Source organism: Drosophila innubila (assembly GCF_004354385.1).
Source record: "Drosophila innubila isolate TH190305 chromosome 2L unlocalized genomic scaffold, UK_Dinn_1.0 4_B_2L, whole genome shotgun sequence".
Taxonomy (NCBI): Eukaryota; Metazoa; Arthropoda; class Insecta; order Diptera; family Drosophilidae; genus Drosophila; species Drosophila innubila.
In genome coordinates this window covers 15,374,902-15,394,429 of record NW_022995372.1, presented here as the reverse complement: position 1 = coordinate 15,394,429, position 19,528 = coordinate 15,374,902, and the positions used below count along the sequence as shown (strand labels likewise).

The window sequence follows — 19,528 nt, the reverse complement described above, 5'->3', positions numbered from 1 at the left end:
ATTTTCGCCCCTGGCAGCATGCACAACTGGTGGTGGTTGAACGATACTTTCAACAAACATACTCAAGCTCGATACATAAAACGATTCGAATTTTATCGAGCGTTATAAAGAATTGAATTTAAATGTATGTTTAGCCACACGTAAGATTTTATGAATACATTGAAATTCTATTTAAATTTTTTCTGTAAAATCCTTGGCAGAATTATTTTTTATTTTTAGACAAAGTATTGCTGTGTACTCTATAATGAAGGCAAGGTTCATTGTCCTCGTCGCTTTTACTACACACATGCGCGATACAACTTAACAGCCGGTCATGGGATTCATTAATAAATATCCAATGTTTTTCGCCCCAAAACTCAAAATTCTCCACTAGCGATTTCGCCTACGCTGCTGCAAAGAGTCCTTGCATTCGCCAAGTTTCCAGTTGCAATTCGACAGCTGGCCAAGGCGCACGGAAAATCGGAAAATCATACAATTATTAATATGTATGTGATGACACATAGCAAACAACAAATAATAAATTTAATAAAGTGAAACAAAATTTGGCAACTGTGAATTTTTTATTTATAGTACAAGACAATTCTTGTCCTTCTATAACTTTATTACTTGTGTAAAATTCATCTGCGCTTATTTGTAAGTGTTTTTTAATATAATAATTTTAAAAATGTTTCCGAATAAATATGCTATTATTGTTAATTCGCATAAAAATGTAAAACCAGTCAAAAATAACAACCCCAATACAATCAAAACATAGCCTCCCACCCCAAAAACCCAACCTTAAAACTAACGGTTGTTATTATACGAGTATTTTTTCGGATCAATTTATAGGTCATACACCCTCTTAAGTTTTTTTAAAATGTCTGTCTGTAATTGAGTTCACTGTTCTTCCGGTTCCAATAAATGTAAATGTAAAGCTCTTATTATAAGAAAACTTTAATTGTAGAAAATTGTATTTACTATTAACAAAATATATCAGAAAAGCTGTGACTTAAAATCATCATTTTTAATCGTTAAACACTGATACGGAATACTTCGCGTAATATTCTATGTGTATTTTTAGACACAAACAGAACGTGTAATTAAAGAAAACAGAAAATCAATCGAAAATATCGAAATCCAAAATATGAGAAACATTTTTGATTTTAATTGTTTATAAATCAAATAAATCGCCTGATATTTTTGAGCGTTTCCCACGATCCAAACCATCAAATCAAATAAACAAATATAAAATTTGAGTTGTATACACAATAATTTTATTAATGCGCGTAGTTTTAAAATTTGATTTTTTTTTTTAAATTGCGATTTGACTATCATCATAACGTTGTTGCTGCCTCTGCCGCTGTCGCTGCCTACGTCGACTCAGATAAGATACTGCACTGGAGGTGCTACGGCAGCAAACTCGTTCGATTGCTGCACTCAAGAGGAAATCTCAACTCAAGGTAACTAGGGGAAGAATTGGTGCACTGGTTATAGCTTTGCATCTATGAATTCACTTTTCATCTTTTCACGATACTTTTCACTGCACCTTTCAATCTCCTTCTATGTACTTTGGCCCAGCATCGAGATTTTAGAGTGGCCACTTGTGCCAGTTTATCAATCTTATGCAGCTTATGGGCACAACAACGGAACACTTTTATTTTAACTAAAACTTAGAAGATAATCAAGCAACTATTTTGCACTGCGCTTTTAACAAAGCTTAATAGAGCCTTTGCACTCCTGAAATATTTTATATTTCCAATTGTTTTCTATGTTATCTTGATTTTTAAAACCTTTATAGTTATTTAACAAGAGAATCTACAATTTTTTAATGAGTTTACCTTAAGATAATGGAAAATATTACTTATTTCTTCTATTCGAATTTGTCAATACCGGTTCAGGATTCTGGTATCGATTACGGTTTTAATCTCTGGCTATATCAATGTCATATTGAAAGTCGAGTCTAAATAAATATAATTTGTATTTTGTTAATATTTATGAACATGCAAATTATCCATATTTAACTATTCCTATATAATTTATTATTATATTTGTCTAACTTTATTTCCAAGTCAGGAAATTTAACTGCAAAAAGAAGTTAACCTACTTTTTGCGAAACTGTGCATGTGTTTGTGTGTGTCTTACACACACACACCACATACACTTGTGAGTACCGTTGTTTAGACTTTTCCACACAGCCATGCCGTTTGCATGTTTTCAGTGCAACGGAAGTGCAATACATATGTACATTATACATACACATGCACAAATATGTAAATACCAGTACTAACATACAAACACAGACGTGTGTCAAGAAGGACAATATTTAAAGAGTTTTTAGCAAGAACAACAACAAAACATAGCGAACGGCAACAAAGCCAACACAAAGAGTGTTTGGGGTCGGGGTCGCTGTGTTGCGGGCAGTGGTTGTGGAGGGGGATGAGGGAGCCGGGGGCTAGGGGGCTGTGCGGTCATCCCGACTGAGTGCAGTGCCCTCAATTAAAAGGCGCTCAAGGACAACGACAACAGCTGCATCAAAGGAAATCGCAACAACAACAATGCCGGTGTCCATAGTAACCGTTAATTGAAAATGAACCCAGCGAATTCGTAATAAACTGTATGCTTGTAATTTGCATTTTGATTTTCCTTTTCATTTAACACTAATTAATTATGAGCAAGGCTAAATTTAACTTTGTCAAAACTGAACCGGTTTCCCTACGAAATCTTATTATTCGACCTCTAAAAAAAACAAGGTATTAAAATTGCAAAATATAATTTTTTTCATCACTGTTCATTTTTTTTTTTTTCATCCTGTCGATAACTGCCCATTTATTCTGCACTTTACGCTTGACGGTTTTTCAAAGTCTTTAAACTTTCATAGCTTTGTAACTTCTTAACCGATTTCCTTGCGGTATGTCATTTTTATAATTGATTGGCCTCTATTTTGATTCTATATCAAATTTGGAAAGTTGAATTTTTTACATAAAAAAAAAATATAAAATTTTTGCATACTTTTTTCGAAAACTGCAAACTGTCATAACTTTGTAAAATTTTAACCAATTTCATTGCGGAAAATCAGTTTTATCATTATTTCATTATTTTTATAATTCTTTTTTATCACTGTCCATTCTTTCCAAACTTTTGGTCTGACACTTAAAAGTAACGTGTGTAAGAAATGTGCTTTGAGAAAACCTATACTTGTAACTCTATTCACAGTTTGGACTTAAATCGCTAATGCTTACACTGTACATATTTGTGAATGTGGTTCGCAGTCTGAGTGCACTCAAAACGCGCGCGCTTGGCCTTCCTCGAAATAAACACAACAACAAATGCCTAGGCAGAGAGACAGCTGTTACAGCAAATTGTTGTTGTCTTCGTTTCTAACACTCACGCACTTGCCCTCAATTCGTTGCCACCCAAAAAAAAAAAACAAGAGAGGGGTAAAAAATATTCAGGTTGCATTCTTTTTGAAGCAGTCTCATCTTAAGTGATGCCACCTTGTGCAACGTTCGTCCGGTTTTTTGGCTTCTTCTTAGCCTTTGTTTTTGTGTTGCAAGATGAAAGTACACCGAAAAAAAGAAATATCGACTCCTATTTAAAAAATGATCGTAATCGACAATGAATATATTTTTCAATTGTTCATCAAAAAGTCAATTTCCTTAAAAATTGTCATTACGATTATTTCGCAAACTTCGGTATATTTAAACAATTAAACTATACGCTAGATATTATAGTAAATGATGGTAAATATATTGTTTAATTTTTATAGAAATATAAAAAAATTGCATTTTAAACTTGAAGTTTCGAATGTTTTGTTTTGTTCTGTGTACTAGCGCGTACCAAGGACGCGTATGTGCAGCATGCCACAAGCTTAAGTTGTTGCCGGCTAGGCACCGCAACAACAAGGACATTTGGGAGGGAGGGGGTTCCAATCTCCGCTCTCCACTCGTGAGTATATGCTGCATAATCAATAGCTTCAGCAGCAGCGTCAGCAGCAGCATCAGTCGGATGGATGTGCACAACCTTCGTTGGAGGTGAAGCCCAACGAACGTGAACCTTAGGCTGTGCTTAAATCTACAGTGTGTGTGTGTGTGTGTGTGTGTGTGTGTGTATGTGTACGAGTACACATGTGTGCTTCAGCTGTTTGTTTGGCCAGCAGTGAAAGCCAACAACAAGTGCAAATGTTACTGTTACTGTTACTGTAACTGCAGTCTTGACATTTAATTATCTGCTGCTGTTGCTTTTCTGCTGCTGCTGCTGCTGCTCCAACTGCTTGCAATATGGTTGTTGTTATGTTGCTGCTGTGTATGTCAAGGTTTGCAGTCGTTGCATGGTCGTTAGCTTTAATTCAGGAAATCTCTCAAGCTTCCTTTTTGCACATTTGCATTTAAAAAGTTATTTGAATAAAACTTGGCAGTCTTACCTTAGGTAACTTTTTTCGTGATGAAATAAATAAATAAATAAATAATAGATAATACAGATAATCATTCTCCTTAGCATTAGCATAGGTTAAAAGTCATGACGCTTTAAAGTATGCTATAATTTTTAAGATTATGAAATAAATTTTTTATTTTTGTAAATTTGTTGATTTACAGGCCTCTTGCTATTTCAAATTTTTATTATATTAATTGCAAGCAAACTGGTCTCTCAGGTATAAATCTGTAAGAATGTTTTTTTTAGCATATCGGAAAAATATATAGGTTCGGTATTATGTTACTTTGGGATATAAATTTTGCGTTTTTAGTCCTTGCAAGGACAAAAATTATATTTCAAGGACAATTTGTCTTTATATTTGAAAGTCCTGGTCCTAACACGAGATTTGATACCAATCTTAATAATTCATAATAATTCATGATAAAAATTTCAAAACATCACGTTTTTCAACTCAAAAAGCGGGGACTAGGAATTGTTTTTAGAACTATGGTTTCTTGGTGAAAATATCTCAGAATTGACCGTAGACTACGAATATGGGGAACCATTTGTGAATTTTTTTTGGCCCATACAAATCGAGGCACTCTAATATACACACTCTTGATTTTTTTAGTTTGTATATTTAATTAAATGCATCTAGTATATATTGCATTTTAATCATACTGCAAATTGCTTATCAAACTAACTACACTAATATATTAACCTATTTTGCATTGTCTGTTGCTAGTTGTCGAAATGGACCGATGCAAAAACCGGAGAGGAAGGAGAAGGTAAGTACCTAAACAGAGAGGTGACAACTAATACAATTTACAAATATGGAAGAATCTTATGCTCAAATCTTAGCTGATTAAAAAAAAAAATAAATAAATAATAAATAATAATGAATAATTCAAAATCTATTTTTGATTTTTGATCAAATTTCTAATGAAAGATTATAAGTTAGTAAGTTATAAAGTCGGTGGACATAAACTGAATTTTGGTGAGTTTTTAATTGAAAGCGTGGCGAAGTATAGACCAAAACTATAGAGTGTGGGTGTGCTTGTTTCCAGGTCAATCAATATTATTTCAATGGATTGCAATTACGAGTATTAGCCAGACCTAAAGCTGGCATGTTTCTCTCTATCTGTGTGTGTGAATGCTTTTTTGTTGGCCATAAAACGGCAGTAAGAGCGACGACTTCGACGTTGAATGTTAGCCATTTTGTTTTTGCTTCGTACTCATAGCATAGCGTGTCCTGACCTACGACAAGCAAAAGAAACTGCACTTAGGTTATGTCCTGCGCAGTCTCATATTCTGGGCACACACACACACCTAAACTCATTCACTTATGTATGTCCGTGTGGAATCAATGAAGGTTCAACGCACGGTGAACGTGAAAAGGTACAAAAAATGTGGGCTAATTTGATACTCGACCGTCTTATAAATGGTTTGCAGTTTAAAATTGAATGCAAACATCAGATACCCTTACTTGAAAAAGCTTGTCATGATACGAAATATATATAAAAATGTAGATTAATTATAAATAAACTTAGAAATAATTAAAACTTTTTTATAATATTTGGGAGTGCTAATTAAACCAAGGCTGCAAACCGGTTATGAACTGAACCTCGTAGAACCAGTTCTGTTCGGGTTTTTAAGCAGCCTTAACCAGATCATGAACCGAACCATTGTTATTATTTACTTTGCGAACCCAAATCTAAGCCGAACCGCTTTCTAAAATATTAGGTTTGGTTCAAAAAAAAAATAATTACAGAAATTTTATGGTTTTCTAATATTTTGCAATTATTTGAGACTTCGGATTTAAATAAGACACATTTAAATCTTCAAATAAATTTAATTTTCTATCAAAATTTGATTTCTTAAAAAAAATATTAATTAGTTCAAAATGTAGAGAAAAATGTATACCAATAAAATTTTTTTTTTTGTATAAAAGTGAATCAATTCGCGAACCGAAACGATGTCTTGCTCTATGGTTCGAGCCGCCAAACCGAACCATTATCAAAATTTTGGAGGTTTGCAGCCTTGAATTAAACTATATTTTCTTATAAATTTTTTATTTTTGGTAGTTTATATTTCAGCATTGTTTAATAAGACATAAAATAATTTATGTATTTCACTTTATCTTTCAAAAAATTTAAGAATTGTTGCTATCATCAATTTGTATTAGCATTTTCAAGGAATTCAGCAGACATTATTGTGGTAGTACAAAATAATATTCATAAAATAGTAATAGGAAATATAATGTTTTGATATCATATTATATAAAACATTTAATAAAATAACAAATAATAATCACAAATAATAATCACAAAAATGCATAGGTAAAGCATTGGATTTAAAAGAGTATTAATGTAAAAAATTTGCATTTTTATTTGTGAACGTGAGAATTTTGTCTCGGGGTGTGTTTATGTATTTGTGTGTGTGTGTGTGTGTGTGTGAAGGTAATTTCTTACATATTCAAATATATAAACAAATGCATTGATTTGTTGGTACGATGAAAAGTTCTCGATATGTATGCATGAATTTTGGATGTAACCTATCAAAATAGTTTGAGAATTCGGGCTCTCTACTTACATAAACCAGAGCTTAGAAATGGTGAAAACCTCTCTAGCATTCAGCATAACATGACCCCCAATGGGAGTGAGGGGGTAGATGCGAGTGTGTGTGTCTGTTTGTATGACTGTCGGTGTGTGTGTGTGTGTTTATGTGTGTGTGTTTGCAGTGCATTTTTTATATGCAAAAACAAGCAACAATTGACCCAGATTTCAGTTTCATAGCGCTTTTTAGCCAACATTTTCTGCTCTATCCAAACGCGACCATAAAATTGTTTGTGCTTTGCTTATGAAGATTATAATTAAATTTGCAGATGACAAACATAAATACGAGATTAATTCGCTAATGGAAATTAGAGTAAATTCAAATTAACAGCATTTTGATTCATTTTCAAGCAAGGACATCATCTTCGACCTTGAAACCTTCGAAACATGCGGCTGCAAAGCAACGGAAAACAATTTTCCGCTCAAGGTTGAAATAAAGTTCGTTAACTTTGTTATCTGTGCTACACGTGTACATATATGTACATGAGAATATATATGTGAATATATATGTCTGTGTAGCAGAATTATGGCAGTTAAAACCAATGAAAACAGATTTTTTCTTCTCCTCTGGTTATTGCTTAAATGATAGTGAAAAATTCAATATTAAATAAATATTTCAGTAAGTTAATGTTGACTTTTTAGTGTAGACATTAATTTTGTATGATATCTAATATTATAAATAATTTATTTGCAATAGAAATAAATAGTTGTGGACTTTAACACTGTTAATAAGAAGCTCTGTATTTTTTTTTTTTTTTATATATTAATATAGTATTAGAAATAATAGGTAATAATGGTTTTTGGTCTATAAATCATATTACAGCTATAGACTATGCTGAAGGGTTATCACTAAAAAATAGTTTATTTACTGAGTTTAGTTAATTAACTGAAATCTTAATTAGACTTCGAAAAATTTATGAACTTTACTAAGTAAGAGTATATAAAAACTAGTCGGCCGGTGCTACAGTCGAGCATACTCGACTGTCGGAGACCCCGTACTTACTATCCAAAATCAGTCAAAGATCTGTTAAGTGCACACATACATACATATGTTGGCACGCGCCAAAACAAAAGAAGTTTCTAGCTAAGCATTCATATATATAAACATGCGTTTATGCATATTTGGCTATGTTAAGCATAAGTGAAACCTTAACAGAGAATAAATTAAAACTGCATGTTAAACATGCTAACTGTTAAATCAAATAGTAAAATAATTGAAAACCAAAAAAGACAAATTTACTAAAAACATAAATTTACACAGTAAATTTATAATAAACATGAAATTAACATAGAATTTTAACTTAACGTTTATATAAATACCAATGTAAAATTATTTAAATGAAACTTTTAAACATGTATTCAATATTAAATGTCAGTATAACATTCATAAATAACAATTTCAATAAATTGTAAAAATTAAAAAAAAAAAAAGCTTAAATTCAGCTGGGAAAAAAGTTGTATACACTGCGCCACCGAAGCTCACGTCTGAATGGACGCCAATTTGTTATATAATATGTTAATATAAATTTTTTGTTTTATCAAGATATTCAAGTTTTAATTACTGCCAACGCGCCATCAACGAATTTAACAGCAAAATTTATTATTTGAATATCTTCGCTATTTACTGTGCGATCAGAATGAAATTCTCAGCAAAAATTTAGGACAATTATATCTTCATCTGCGCAAAATCTGGAATTTCTGGCTTTTAAAATGCTCTTATAATTTGGATATGAAATTTTCAATGTCGATTTGCAGGCGGTTAAGGGGGCGTGGCTGATTTTTGAAACAAACTTGATCTGCCTGCAGTATAGAGGAACCTACATACCAAGTTTGGTGTCTCTAGCTCTTATAGTCTCCGAGATCTAGGTGTTCATACAGACAGACAGACAGACGGACAGACAGACAGACGGACATTGCTATATCGACTCGACTATTGATGCTGATCAAGAATATATATACTTTATAGGGTCTGCCACGCCTCCTTCTACCTGTTACGCACATATTCGGTAAAACAAACCCAATAGACCCCTGTACTTTTTTTAAGTACGGGGTCTAAAAAGTTGTTTAAAGCTAGATAAGCTCCAGTTAAGAAAAATGTATATATTTTCATTAATAAGTGCTGATTAAAAATGAATTTAATTACAATTTCCAGGCCTGGTTGTTAGGTTGCTTAATTTAATAGCCCATACCCAAATATCCTAGTTTTAATTCCTTGGCCCATTAAAGCTGGCTTTTTCTTGTGTATGTATATGAATATTTGAAATTAATTTAAAAATTTTAAAATATAAAAATATTTTAATATCAGTAATTAAATTATAAAAAACCTAAATTTTGTCATAGTATTTGAATTTGGTGCATCTAGATTATTATATGTAAATATCATATTTATCTCCTCAACTTCCCATTTTTCAGACGAAGGAAAAAAGCTGCATTTTATAAGTCCAGCACGTCGTAAATCGGTGTTAGCCCCGATACTGAATAAGATCAAGAATGGTGCGGATGGCACAGACGCTGCCGAGAAGAAACTGGGGGGCGACAATAGTGGGAGTGGCCATATAGCCGTCCAGATAGAACCGGCTAGGCGTGTCAAGGTGGACAAAAAGAAACTTTTAAAAGAGCACTTTATATAATATTTGATATATTTTTGCAGCGTCATAGCATACACGGCATGATGGAGGAGGAGAACACTATAAGGCCACATCAGGAGATACGACAGCTGACGCTGGAGGAGAAGAAGTTCCTCTTGGCCGTGGAACGTGGCGATATGGCGGGCACACGACGAATGCTGCAAAAGGCGCAGGACACGGACTATATTAATGTGAACTGTGTGGATCCTTTAGGAAGAACTGCCCTGCTCATGGCCATAGATAATGAGAATCTAGAGATGGTCGAGCTGCTCATTAACTACAATGTGGACACTAAGGATGCCCTGTTGCATTCCATTTCCGAGGAGTTTGTGGAGGCTGTTGAGGTCCTGTTGGACCACGAGAATGTCACCTTTCAGAATGAAGGCAATCATGTAAGCAATGCACTTTTAGTTTTGGACAAACATCTGCAAAGTTACTTCCTAGAGCTGGGAGAGTGCCTCGGAGGAAACGTCGACTTTTACGCCCGACATAACACCGTTGATCCTGGCTGCCCATCGGGACAACTACGAGATTATTAAAATCCTGCTAGATCGTGGAGCGGTTCTTCCTATGCCTCACGATGTGCGTTGTGGCTGCGATGAGTGCGTCCAATCCAGGCAGGAGGATTCACTGAGACACTCCCGATCTCGCATCAATGCCTATCGTGCTCTGGCCAGTCCCAGTCTCATTGCGTTATCCTCAAAGGATCCCATTTTGACGGCCTTTGAGCTGTCCTGGGAACTGCGACGCTTGAGTTTTCTCGAGCATGAATTCAAGGTAAGTTGGGAAGTGTGGTGTTCCAACTGATCCTTGACTATTAATTATCCCTGTCGGCAGAATGAGTATCAGGAGCTGCGCAAGCAGTGTCAGGACTTTGCCACTGCCTTGTTGGATCACACTCGCACCTCCCATGAGCTGGAGATTCTACTGAATCATGACCCCACTGGTCCCGTTTACGAGCATGGCGAACGCATGCACTTGAATCGCCTTAAATTAGCCATCAAGCTGCGACAGAAGAAGGTGAGTAGATAAATAATCTGAAAAGATCTCAACCCTTGTTTTCTAATTTCTAATTTTTTTTTTAAGTTTTTTAAAACATTTTTTTTTTTTTAACAATTTAAACATGTTTAAAAAATTCTTTGACTTTTCTTAACATTTTTTTTTCAACAGTTTTAAAATTTTGAAAAGTTTTTTACATTTTTTTGTAACATTTTTAGAACAATTTTAACATTTTTAAGACATTTCTAACATTTCTATAAATTTTTGTTTTACATATTATGTAAAATTTTGTTTTTAACAATTTTAAAATTTTTATATTTTTTTTTTACTTGTTTTTTAACAAAAATGTTTGGATTATTTATCATTAAGCATATCATTTTATGAAAAATGCGAACTACATTAAATTTTTAATCATAATTCAAAGTTAATTTATTTTTACAATTCGTTCATTTAATCAATTTTATTTTTACTATTTTTTTTTAATTCCAGAAAATTTGTCCAAAATATTTCATTTTAAATTTGAGACAACTTTGAGAACAAAAAAAATAAGTGATTTAACAATTTAGATGTTAGCTCTACTTTATTAATTGTAGCTCTACTTATTAATTTAAAGAATAAAGGTTTTAAGTTGATTTTATTTTCACTCAAATCTAAGAATTTTCTATTTAATAATACGCTTTAATACTAAGTTTAAAAAAGTGTGCTAAGACTGGGCACTGGGTATTTTATAGTCGAGCACACATTAATTTGCTCACTTTTAACTTGGACTTTTTGCAGTTTGTGGCCCACTCGAATGTGCAGCAGTTGTTGGCCAGCATTTGGTATGAGGGCTTGCCGGGATTCAGGCGCAAGAACATGGCACTGCAGGCCGTGGACATTATCCGGATTGGCATTCTGTTTCCCATCTTCTCGTTAGCGTACATTCTGGCTCCGTACTCCAGCATTGGCCAGACGATGAGGAAACCCTTCATCAAGTTCATTTGCCACAGCGCTTCGTACTTTACATTTCTGTTCCTGCTCATGTTGGCCTCCCAACGCATCGAGACCTTCATTGGCAGCTGGTTCTGGACGGAGCCGAGCAGCATGCTCAACCAGGTGGACGAACTGCAGCTGCCCACGAAGCGTGGAGCAAAACCAACGTTCATTGAATGGTTAATCCTCGCCTGGGTGAGTGGCCTCATCTGGAGCGAGGTGAAGCAGCTGTGGGATGTGGGATTGCAGGAGTATCTCAACGACATGTGGAATGTCATTGACTTTGTGACCAACTCACTGTATGTGGCAACAGTTGCACTTCGTGTGGTGTCCTTTTTTCAGGTGCGACATTATTTATCTTTATTGAATTAATCTGATCAATCAATCATCTGCAGGTTCAAAAGGAGATGATCTTCAACTCGCAGGCAACAGATTTGCCTCGTGAGCGTTGGGACACCTGGGATCCAATGCTCATTTCCGAGGGCCTTTTTAGTGCGGCAAACATTTTCAGTAGCCTCAAGCTGGTGTACATCTTCTCGGTGAACCCACACTTGGGTCCACTGCAAGTGTCTCTGTCTCGCATGGTCATGGACATTATGAAGTTCTTTTTCCTCTATGTCTTGGTTCTTTTTGCCTTTGGCAGCGGCCTCAATCAATTGCTCTGGTGGGTTAACCAATCACTTGCATTAAATCTCTTCTTCTTGGGCGAGTCCTCTGATTTATAAATCTTTAACAGGTACTATGCGGATCTGGAGAAGAAACGCTGTCCGGAGGTCTCACCCAGTCTGCTTTTGAATATGAATGGCACTAATGATCCGAATGCTTGCATTGTCTGGCGAAGATTCTCCAAGTCCGTATCAATTTTGTAAAGACAACTGTCTCTTTTAATTCTCAACTGTTGTTCCCTTAGTCTCTTTGAGACCACACAGACTTTATTTTGGGCTGTCTTTGGTCTCATCGATCTGGACAGCTTTGAGTTGGATGGCATCAAGATCTTCACTCGCTTCTGGGGCATGCTCATGTTTGGCACCTACTCTGTGATCAACATTGTGGTGCTGCTCAACCTGCTGATTGCCATGATGAATCACTCGTATCAACTCATATCGGTGGGTCTAACAACTGTCACCTTTTCTCCTTCGCTCTGTGAATTAATCATCTCAACATTTATAGGAACGCGCGGATGTGGAGTGGAAGTTTGCCAGATCCAAGCTGTGGATCAGTTACTTCGAGGAGGGCGGCACCTGTCCGCCTCCTTTTAACATTATCCCCACTCCCAAGTCCATTTGGTATGCCTGCAAGTGGATGCGGCGCGTCTTCTGCAGCGGCTCATCCGCCGCTCGGCGTGAACACCTTAAGACAATACGCGTAAGTAATCTTATCTTACTTTGATCCCATTTTTTTTAATTCAGTACCTACCCAAAGGGCACAAGAGTATTATAGCTTTATGGTCATTTGCGCGACAGGATGAAGATTACATCTTAATCCTATTATTATTAAATATAAAATGCAATATAAAATATCGAAATAGCTCACTCTATTGGAGCTTTAAAGAAAATGAATAACTTAAAAACAAAATAAAATAAAATAAAATAAAAATTATACTTATTCATTTTTATCGGATAACAAAATAATTAAAAACATATTTTTATGTAAAAATCGCACATTTACTTGATTTTTAACAAAAAATTTAAGATTCAAATTTAATTCACATGCAAAAGCAGGAAAATATGATTCATTAAATTTACAAATATATTGGTAATTGAAATCCCATTTTACTAAATTTGTATTCTTTACTACAAAAAAAAGGGTTTAAATTCAAAATTCTGTATTTCTTTATAATTTTCTTAATTTAGATTAATAAATAAAAGAAAAGTTAATCCTGTTTTAAGAATACCTTATTCAAAAACAGTATACTTGAATTTTTTAATTTATCCAGATCATTTGATTCATATTTTAATTTTTTTTTAAGACTTTGAAAGCATCAATCTTCATCCAAATAAGTTAAATCTAATTCATACAGCGCAAAGCACAGCAGGCCAGCGATCGGGATTTCAAATATCAGCAGATCATGAGGAATCTGGTGCGTCGCTATGTGACCGTGGAACAGAGGAAGGCGGAATCTCAGGGCGTAACCGAGGACGATGTGAATGAGATCAAACAGGATATTTCCGCCTTCCGCTGTGAACTGGTCGAGATACTAAAGAACAGCGGCATGGACACGAATGTGACAGCTGGACAAGGAGGAGGTGAGTAAGAGGAGAGGAGGAGCAAGTGCATCCATTTTGATCCCTATTTCTGTTTAGGTGGCGGCGGTAAGAAGAATCGTCAGAAGGAGCGACGTCTCATGAAGGGTTTCAATATTGCGCCACCAGGATCGACCGGATCTCTGGCGCCCGTGGCAGAGTTCTCCACATCGTTGGACAACTACGATAATCAGCACGAGATTCTCAGCTCGACGCTCTCCACTCTCTTCACGCCTAACTTTATGCATCGACGACAGCACACAACGTGTGAGACTGTTGTGGGCGTGGAGTCTCCAACCACGCCTACTCAGGGCACTGTGGCGACTCCAACTCCACCTGTTGCCACCAAGTACAACAAGTCCACACTGAAGTATAACAAACGCATTGCGGGACACAAAAAGCGCTGGGGTTAGATTTAAATATTAACTATGATATAAGATTTATTGAACTAATCTCTATATTGCTAGGAACACTCATTGAGGCCGCCAAAGTGGGCAACGTCAGCAAGATGCTGGGACGCTCCAAGTCCGAGGATTCCGTATGCAATTCCTCGCAGAACTCCACTCCGGTACATGGCCAGGTGCGGGTTACGTATGCACAGAATTCACCACAGCATGGTTATGGTTATTATGGAGGAGACTCCCCAGCAGTGCCGCCGTATCCACATCCTCATCCGCCTCCGTCTGTTCCCGCTCCAGCTCCGAGCAGCACCAACTCGGCAGCCCATGCTCATATGGGCGTCGGAGCTCATTTCTTTCACACGACCACCGGTTTGTTGGATTATCTTGTATTATGTTAAACAGTGTAGACTCCATCTTTTGATTTTAGGTTTTAAATGAAATATTTATGTATAACGTTTTGTTACTTAAATTTTACATTTAATGTTTAACTAGAATTTTTAGGTCTTGAAATTGTATTCTATGAGTTTTAATTTTTGTGAAAAAATTGTTTCTTCTTAGCCTGTAGTAGTTTATGTCTTATGTGTTTTTAATTTTATAACCTTACTTTTGCAAGTTTGTTGGTTTTGCAATAAATTTAAAAATAGTTTAATTTCAGGAATACTTATATTTTTAAACTTCAATTAAGAATCTTATATATTTCAATATTTTTCCTTTGGAATAACGTTAATTTATTTTGTATAATAATGTATAATTTAATTTTACTAAGCATTATTTTAAGCATTTTTCACATTAATTTGATAATTCAAATTTTCACATTTAAGCTCATTATTGACAAAGCTAGTTTTTGATTGGATATCTTTTTAACCAAGGATGACGAATTATTTCTTGACAGGATTAACTGCCATTGCTGCACTGAAGCGAAAACGCAAGAAATTCTCCTCGAGCAAAAATATTTGTCCCGTCACGGAATCAATTGCAGCTGCCAATGCGGTGGAGTTACTCAACGACAAGGTATGCTTTTATATACTATATTCACAGAGTCCAGTCAAAAACACTTCCCTCTTATGCTATTTGTTACCATAACAGACACTCAAACGGGTCTCCAGTTATCCGGCAGCCACAGCCGAGGGCGCTGTACCGCACAAGGATCCCGCCCAGGTTTTAAGGCCTCGACGTCATGAGCAAACGCAGAGTCAGCACGATTCGGTGGAGACATCAACGGAGTTCACCATGTCCATTGATCCATCCAATACGTCTGTCAATTCTCGGGAGCCTCTGATCAGCAGCAGCTGCGTCTCTACAATGGCAACTATTGGCTAAGGATTTGATAATGAAGATGATGGGACTCTTCTATGGGAATAGCTCCCTAGTACACGAAATACACTAACAGATATATGATATATATCTGCATAGATGCAACATGATGTTGTCATAATCAATATCCCAAGATCTCCTCAATCATATTATTGCACAGAACTTTAACAAATTTGTTATTGCTTCAATCCCAGCCACATATCATGTGATTGCATTTAAACCGACTATTTAATACCCTTGCAGCTTATTCGTTTGACAGCTATTTCGAAAGCTCATTACCTTTATAATTTGCATATATCCAATCTAATTTATAATATTCGCTGCAGGGGTAAAAAATACTTCGATTTAAATACGATACCAAATACCAAATACCTATTAAACTATCCCATATCGATGTTGAAAGTTGCCTTAGCATAATAAATATTTTTTGTATGCAACTATAAATAACCAAATGATTGTTATATGAATATACATCAATTTATATGTATGTATGCATAAGGCATAAGTTTTGGATGAACATTGTATTTAGGAAAGCGCTGTGTTAAATTGTTAATTTCTGAAATGGATTTGTGACAAGGATTTTTGAAGTTAGTCGAGGCTAGCAAACGCAAAGCATACACCACAAATTTTATACACCGATTTTAAGCAACACAACAAACAAACAAACGAATTGAATAATATCGATAATGATTTTAGCGTCTATAACATTTAGTATATGTATTTGTAGAATAAATAATGCGTATGCATACTAAATTTTAGATGAGTTTAAAGTTTTAAGGCATTGCATATGGTTACAAGTCTTAGATTTATAAAAAACCAAAAAACCGATAAACTGCTTACCATTACCTGCAGTAGCACTAATCAAATAACACAAAAACACAAAAAAATATACAATACAATAGGTACTTAAAATGTTATCTACGAGTATATCAAATTATAATGCTATTTCTCAAGCCAAGATCCTAATAATATTAATCCGATCCTAATAATATCATAATTAGTTATCGAATTATTTAAATAAGCAGATTTATTTCACTTATTCAAACATGGAAATTATTCCAATTTTAATCATCCCATTATTATGGAAATTTTTTAGTTAGCTACTGGTATTCAAAGTCTTTAATTTTTTTATTAATCATTTCAGTTCGAATCAGAATCGAATCAAGGTCAAGCATTGACTAGTATTTAAAATCTACATATCAACGAATAAAACAACGTCCGATTGGAAATTGATCAGTGTCAGCTAAAATAGCATTTAAGAATTATTCGAAAAGACATGTTCCTACAGCAAATATTAATTCCGTAAATGGTCCGATTTGATGAAACTAAAAATCGCACAATGGATACTTGTTAATAATAACAAAAAATATAAAGTTATAACGTTTTAAGTACGCACACAAATAATACACATTAAAACATGAAACTTGTAGGCAACTGTAGTCACAGACTAATTGATAAATTAAATACTGTTCAGTGTCCTGGCTTTTAAACGAACATAGAAGAAACTAAGCATTAAACTCCTACACTAAACAAAAAAGTTTAAAAAAAATACAATACAATACAATACAAGAACAATAGCTAAAAACTGAAATCATTTTCTAATTAGATTTTACAAAATAAGAAAATGTTTTGTAAAATATTCTGAACTTTGTGACGGGATATCAAGTAAATAAGCGCCGAAAAAAAGTAGTAAATACAGACAAGTACATAAATAAAAAATAATAAAAAGAATGTTATTTGCACAAAAAATAAAACGAGCAATTATATATTTGTTTTTAATTTGACAAGCGTTTTGTTCACTTGAAGTTTTATATTATTAATCAATCAACGATTCATAGATACTTACATTACAAATTCAAATATAAATAAAGTCAAATGGAAGGTAAGGTATTTGTATATCGCATTTATTTGAAATGATTCATATATATGTATACTCTTGCAAATAAATTGTATAATTTGTTGCATTGTATTACATATATGTAAGTATGTATGTATAATAAACAAATAAATCGACAAAGAGTACAGTAATTTGCTAATATATATCTGTATATATGTATACGTTTATATATTGTAACCATTTACCGTTGTAAACATACATGTTGTGTTTTCTTTTCATTGTTTTTTTTTTTCGTTTTTAATTTATTCTTTAGATTTTATATATATTAAACTATGGAAAGAAACGATTACATTAATTTATTTATTTAGAAAAATAATAATAATTGGAATATAAATCACTTTGCGTTGCATTAGGCTATAAATTTCAAATATATTCTCATATATATATATATATACATATATATATATATATATATATACATATATAAACATATATATATACATATATATATACACATATATGTACTAAATATTTTCATCGTTTTTTTTGTTTTCTTTTGATTTTTGTGTAAAAAATATATTTATAAACATGCAAAAGAAAATATAATATATAATCACTTGGAAATATATAGTATATTTTCTCTTTTAATGTGTATTTTGTTGTATAGTGTGTATTTTTTTTTTATAAGTGAGTGTGTGTATGTGTATTTTGAGAGCTTTGTTTAGTTGGGATTTGGGGCTATGTCCATATATGGTATAGCACGCACATGCAGAGTCAAAAATTGACCAAATTTAATTATTTTTGGCAATTTTGCAATAACATGACTTTAATACCGACAACATTTTCATGTAAGCTCTGGAATAATTGGTTAGTACAATTTATTTTCTTTTTATAGCAGCCATTTAACTCTGGCTGCTTGAATGGTAATTGTTTTGTTTTCTTTTCTTTATAATGTTTATCATAATACACTTTTTGGGGGTATATATTATATATTTTCGTATGAAAAGTTTTGTGAAGAATGAAGGAAGCATTTTGCGCTGTTTAACATTGCCTGGAAATGGAAAACAGTTGGGATTTTCATTTTTTTATTTGGAGAGGGAGAATGAATAATAAGATATCTAGCGATTGGCAAATCTGAGAGGACAAATTGTACAATTAATGTTGTGTACTCGTATTTTTCATGGTTTTACATTTGGATACAGATACAATATACATATAAATTTATAGTATACTGTTAGTTATCAGTAGTATACTAGGAATAGAATCTAATAAATTCATACATTTTTCGTAATATGATTCGCATTTAACAATTTTTTATTCATTAGCTTTAGTAACATGCATACACAGATTCATATGCATCTGTATATGTGTAGTGTAGCACATACATACATATATACAGGCAACAAGAGTGAAGTTAAACAGTTTGAAAAGCGCTTTTTTTTTTAATTGTTGGTTAAGCTTACAGTTGTTGTTGGTAATATGTTACATTGAGAATTTGTTGTTGCACAAAATGCTATAGCACATAATGGAGAGATTTGTGTGTGTGTGTGTGTGTGTTAATTATTTATACATAGAAAGCATATGTTTGTGATTCAGTTTAGTAACAATTAGTTTATATATATTATCATTTTTAAGTAAATACAAACATTTATGCATAGCTATTCAGTGTATATATGTATGTATGTATATATGAATATAATTTTCATTTAAATTGTTCAATTGTTTATCGGCAAAAAAGTTTATCATATTCTTTATAGTACTCCATTACTTTGTGTGTACATTTAATACAGTTCTTGTTGCAGTTATAGATGTATTGGTGTGAGTGTTTGTGTGTGTGTGTGTCTGTTTAGACAATTTACAGGTTGTTGTTGCTTTTACATATACATAGATAAAGTATATATAAAAATACAAATACATGTGTAATTACTAGGCAATCGACAATCACTTATTTGAGACATAAAACATCAAGTGTGCTTTAAATTTATAGCAACTCCAACTGCAATTTAAGCTTTAACTTCATTTGCATCTTATATTTGTATCATTTTTTTTTTTGTATCCATTGTTAACCCCAGAGCATGTGCACCAGCATGGCAACCAGGAAGGTGACAAACACAAAGGATACCACAAAAAG

General features: G+C 33.7%; 2 protein-coding genes across 2 annotated transcripts in view; one reads left to right on the top strand and one right to left on the bottom strand.

The window, feature by feature from the left end:
* Nucleotides 1–450: 450 nt before the first annotated feature.
* On the top strand, nt 451–15,566 carry LOC117794489 (transient receptor potential-gamma protein). The gene is made up of 17 exons (XM_034635107.1): nt 451–485; nt 1,369–1,439; nt 5,135–5,177; nt 9,417–9,595; nt 9,655–10,023; nt 10,076–10,408; nt 10,469–10,651; nt 11,408–11,944; nt 11,998–12,266; nt 12,339–12,452; nt 12,513–12,708; nt 12,773–12,967; nt 13,623–13,848; nt 13,906–14,253; nt 14,313–14,615; nt 15,139–15,257; nt 15,333–15,566. Exons 5-17 carry the CDS (start codon nt 9,673–9,675, stop codon nt 15,564–15,566), a joined length of 3,408 nt encoding a protein of 1,135 aa, XP_034490998.1. The 5' UTR covers nt 451–485; nt 1,369–1,439; nt 5,135–5,177; nt 9,417–9,595; nt 9,655–9,672.
* Nucleotides 15,567–18,366: 2,800 nt separating this feature from the next.
* LOC117782117 (fibronectin type-III domain-containing protein 3A) overlaps nt 18,367–19,528 on the bottom strand; it is a 69,061-nt gene continuing 67,899 nt past the window's right edge. The window contains 1 exon segment of the mRNA XM_034619088.1: nt 18,367–19,527. Coding sequence (XP_034474979.1) covers nt 19,460–19,527 — 68 coding nt within the window. The 3' untranslated portion in view covers nt 18,367–19,459.

Coding starts and splice junctions, on each gene's coding strand:
- LOC117794489 (XM_034635107.1), top strand. CDS start 9,673: ATGATGGAGGAGGAGAACACTATAAGGCCACATCAGGAGATACGACAG. Junction 10,024..10,075: donor TTCAGAATGAAGGCAATCAT/GTAAGCAATGCA, acceptor GTTACTTCCTAG/AGCTGGGAGAGTGCCTCGGA. Junction 12,968..13,622: donor AACACCTTAAGACAATACGC/GTAAGTAATCTT, acceptor TAATTCATACAG/CGCAAAGCACAGCAGGCCAG.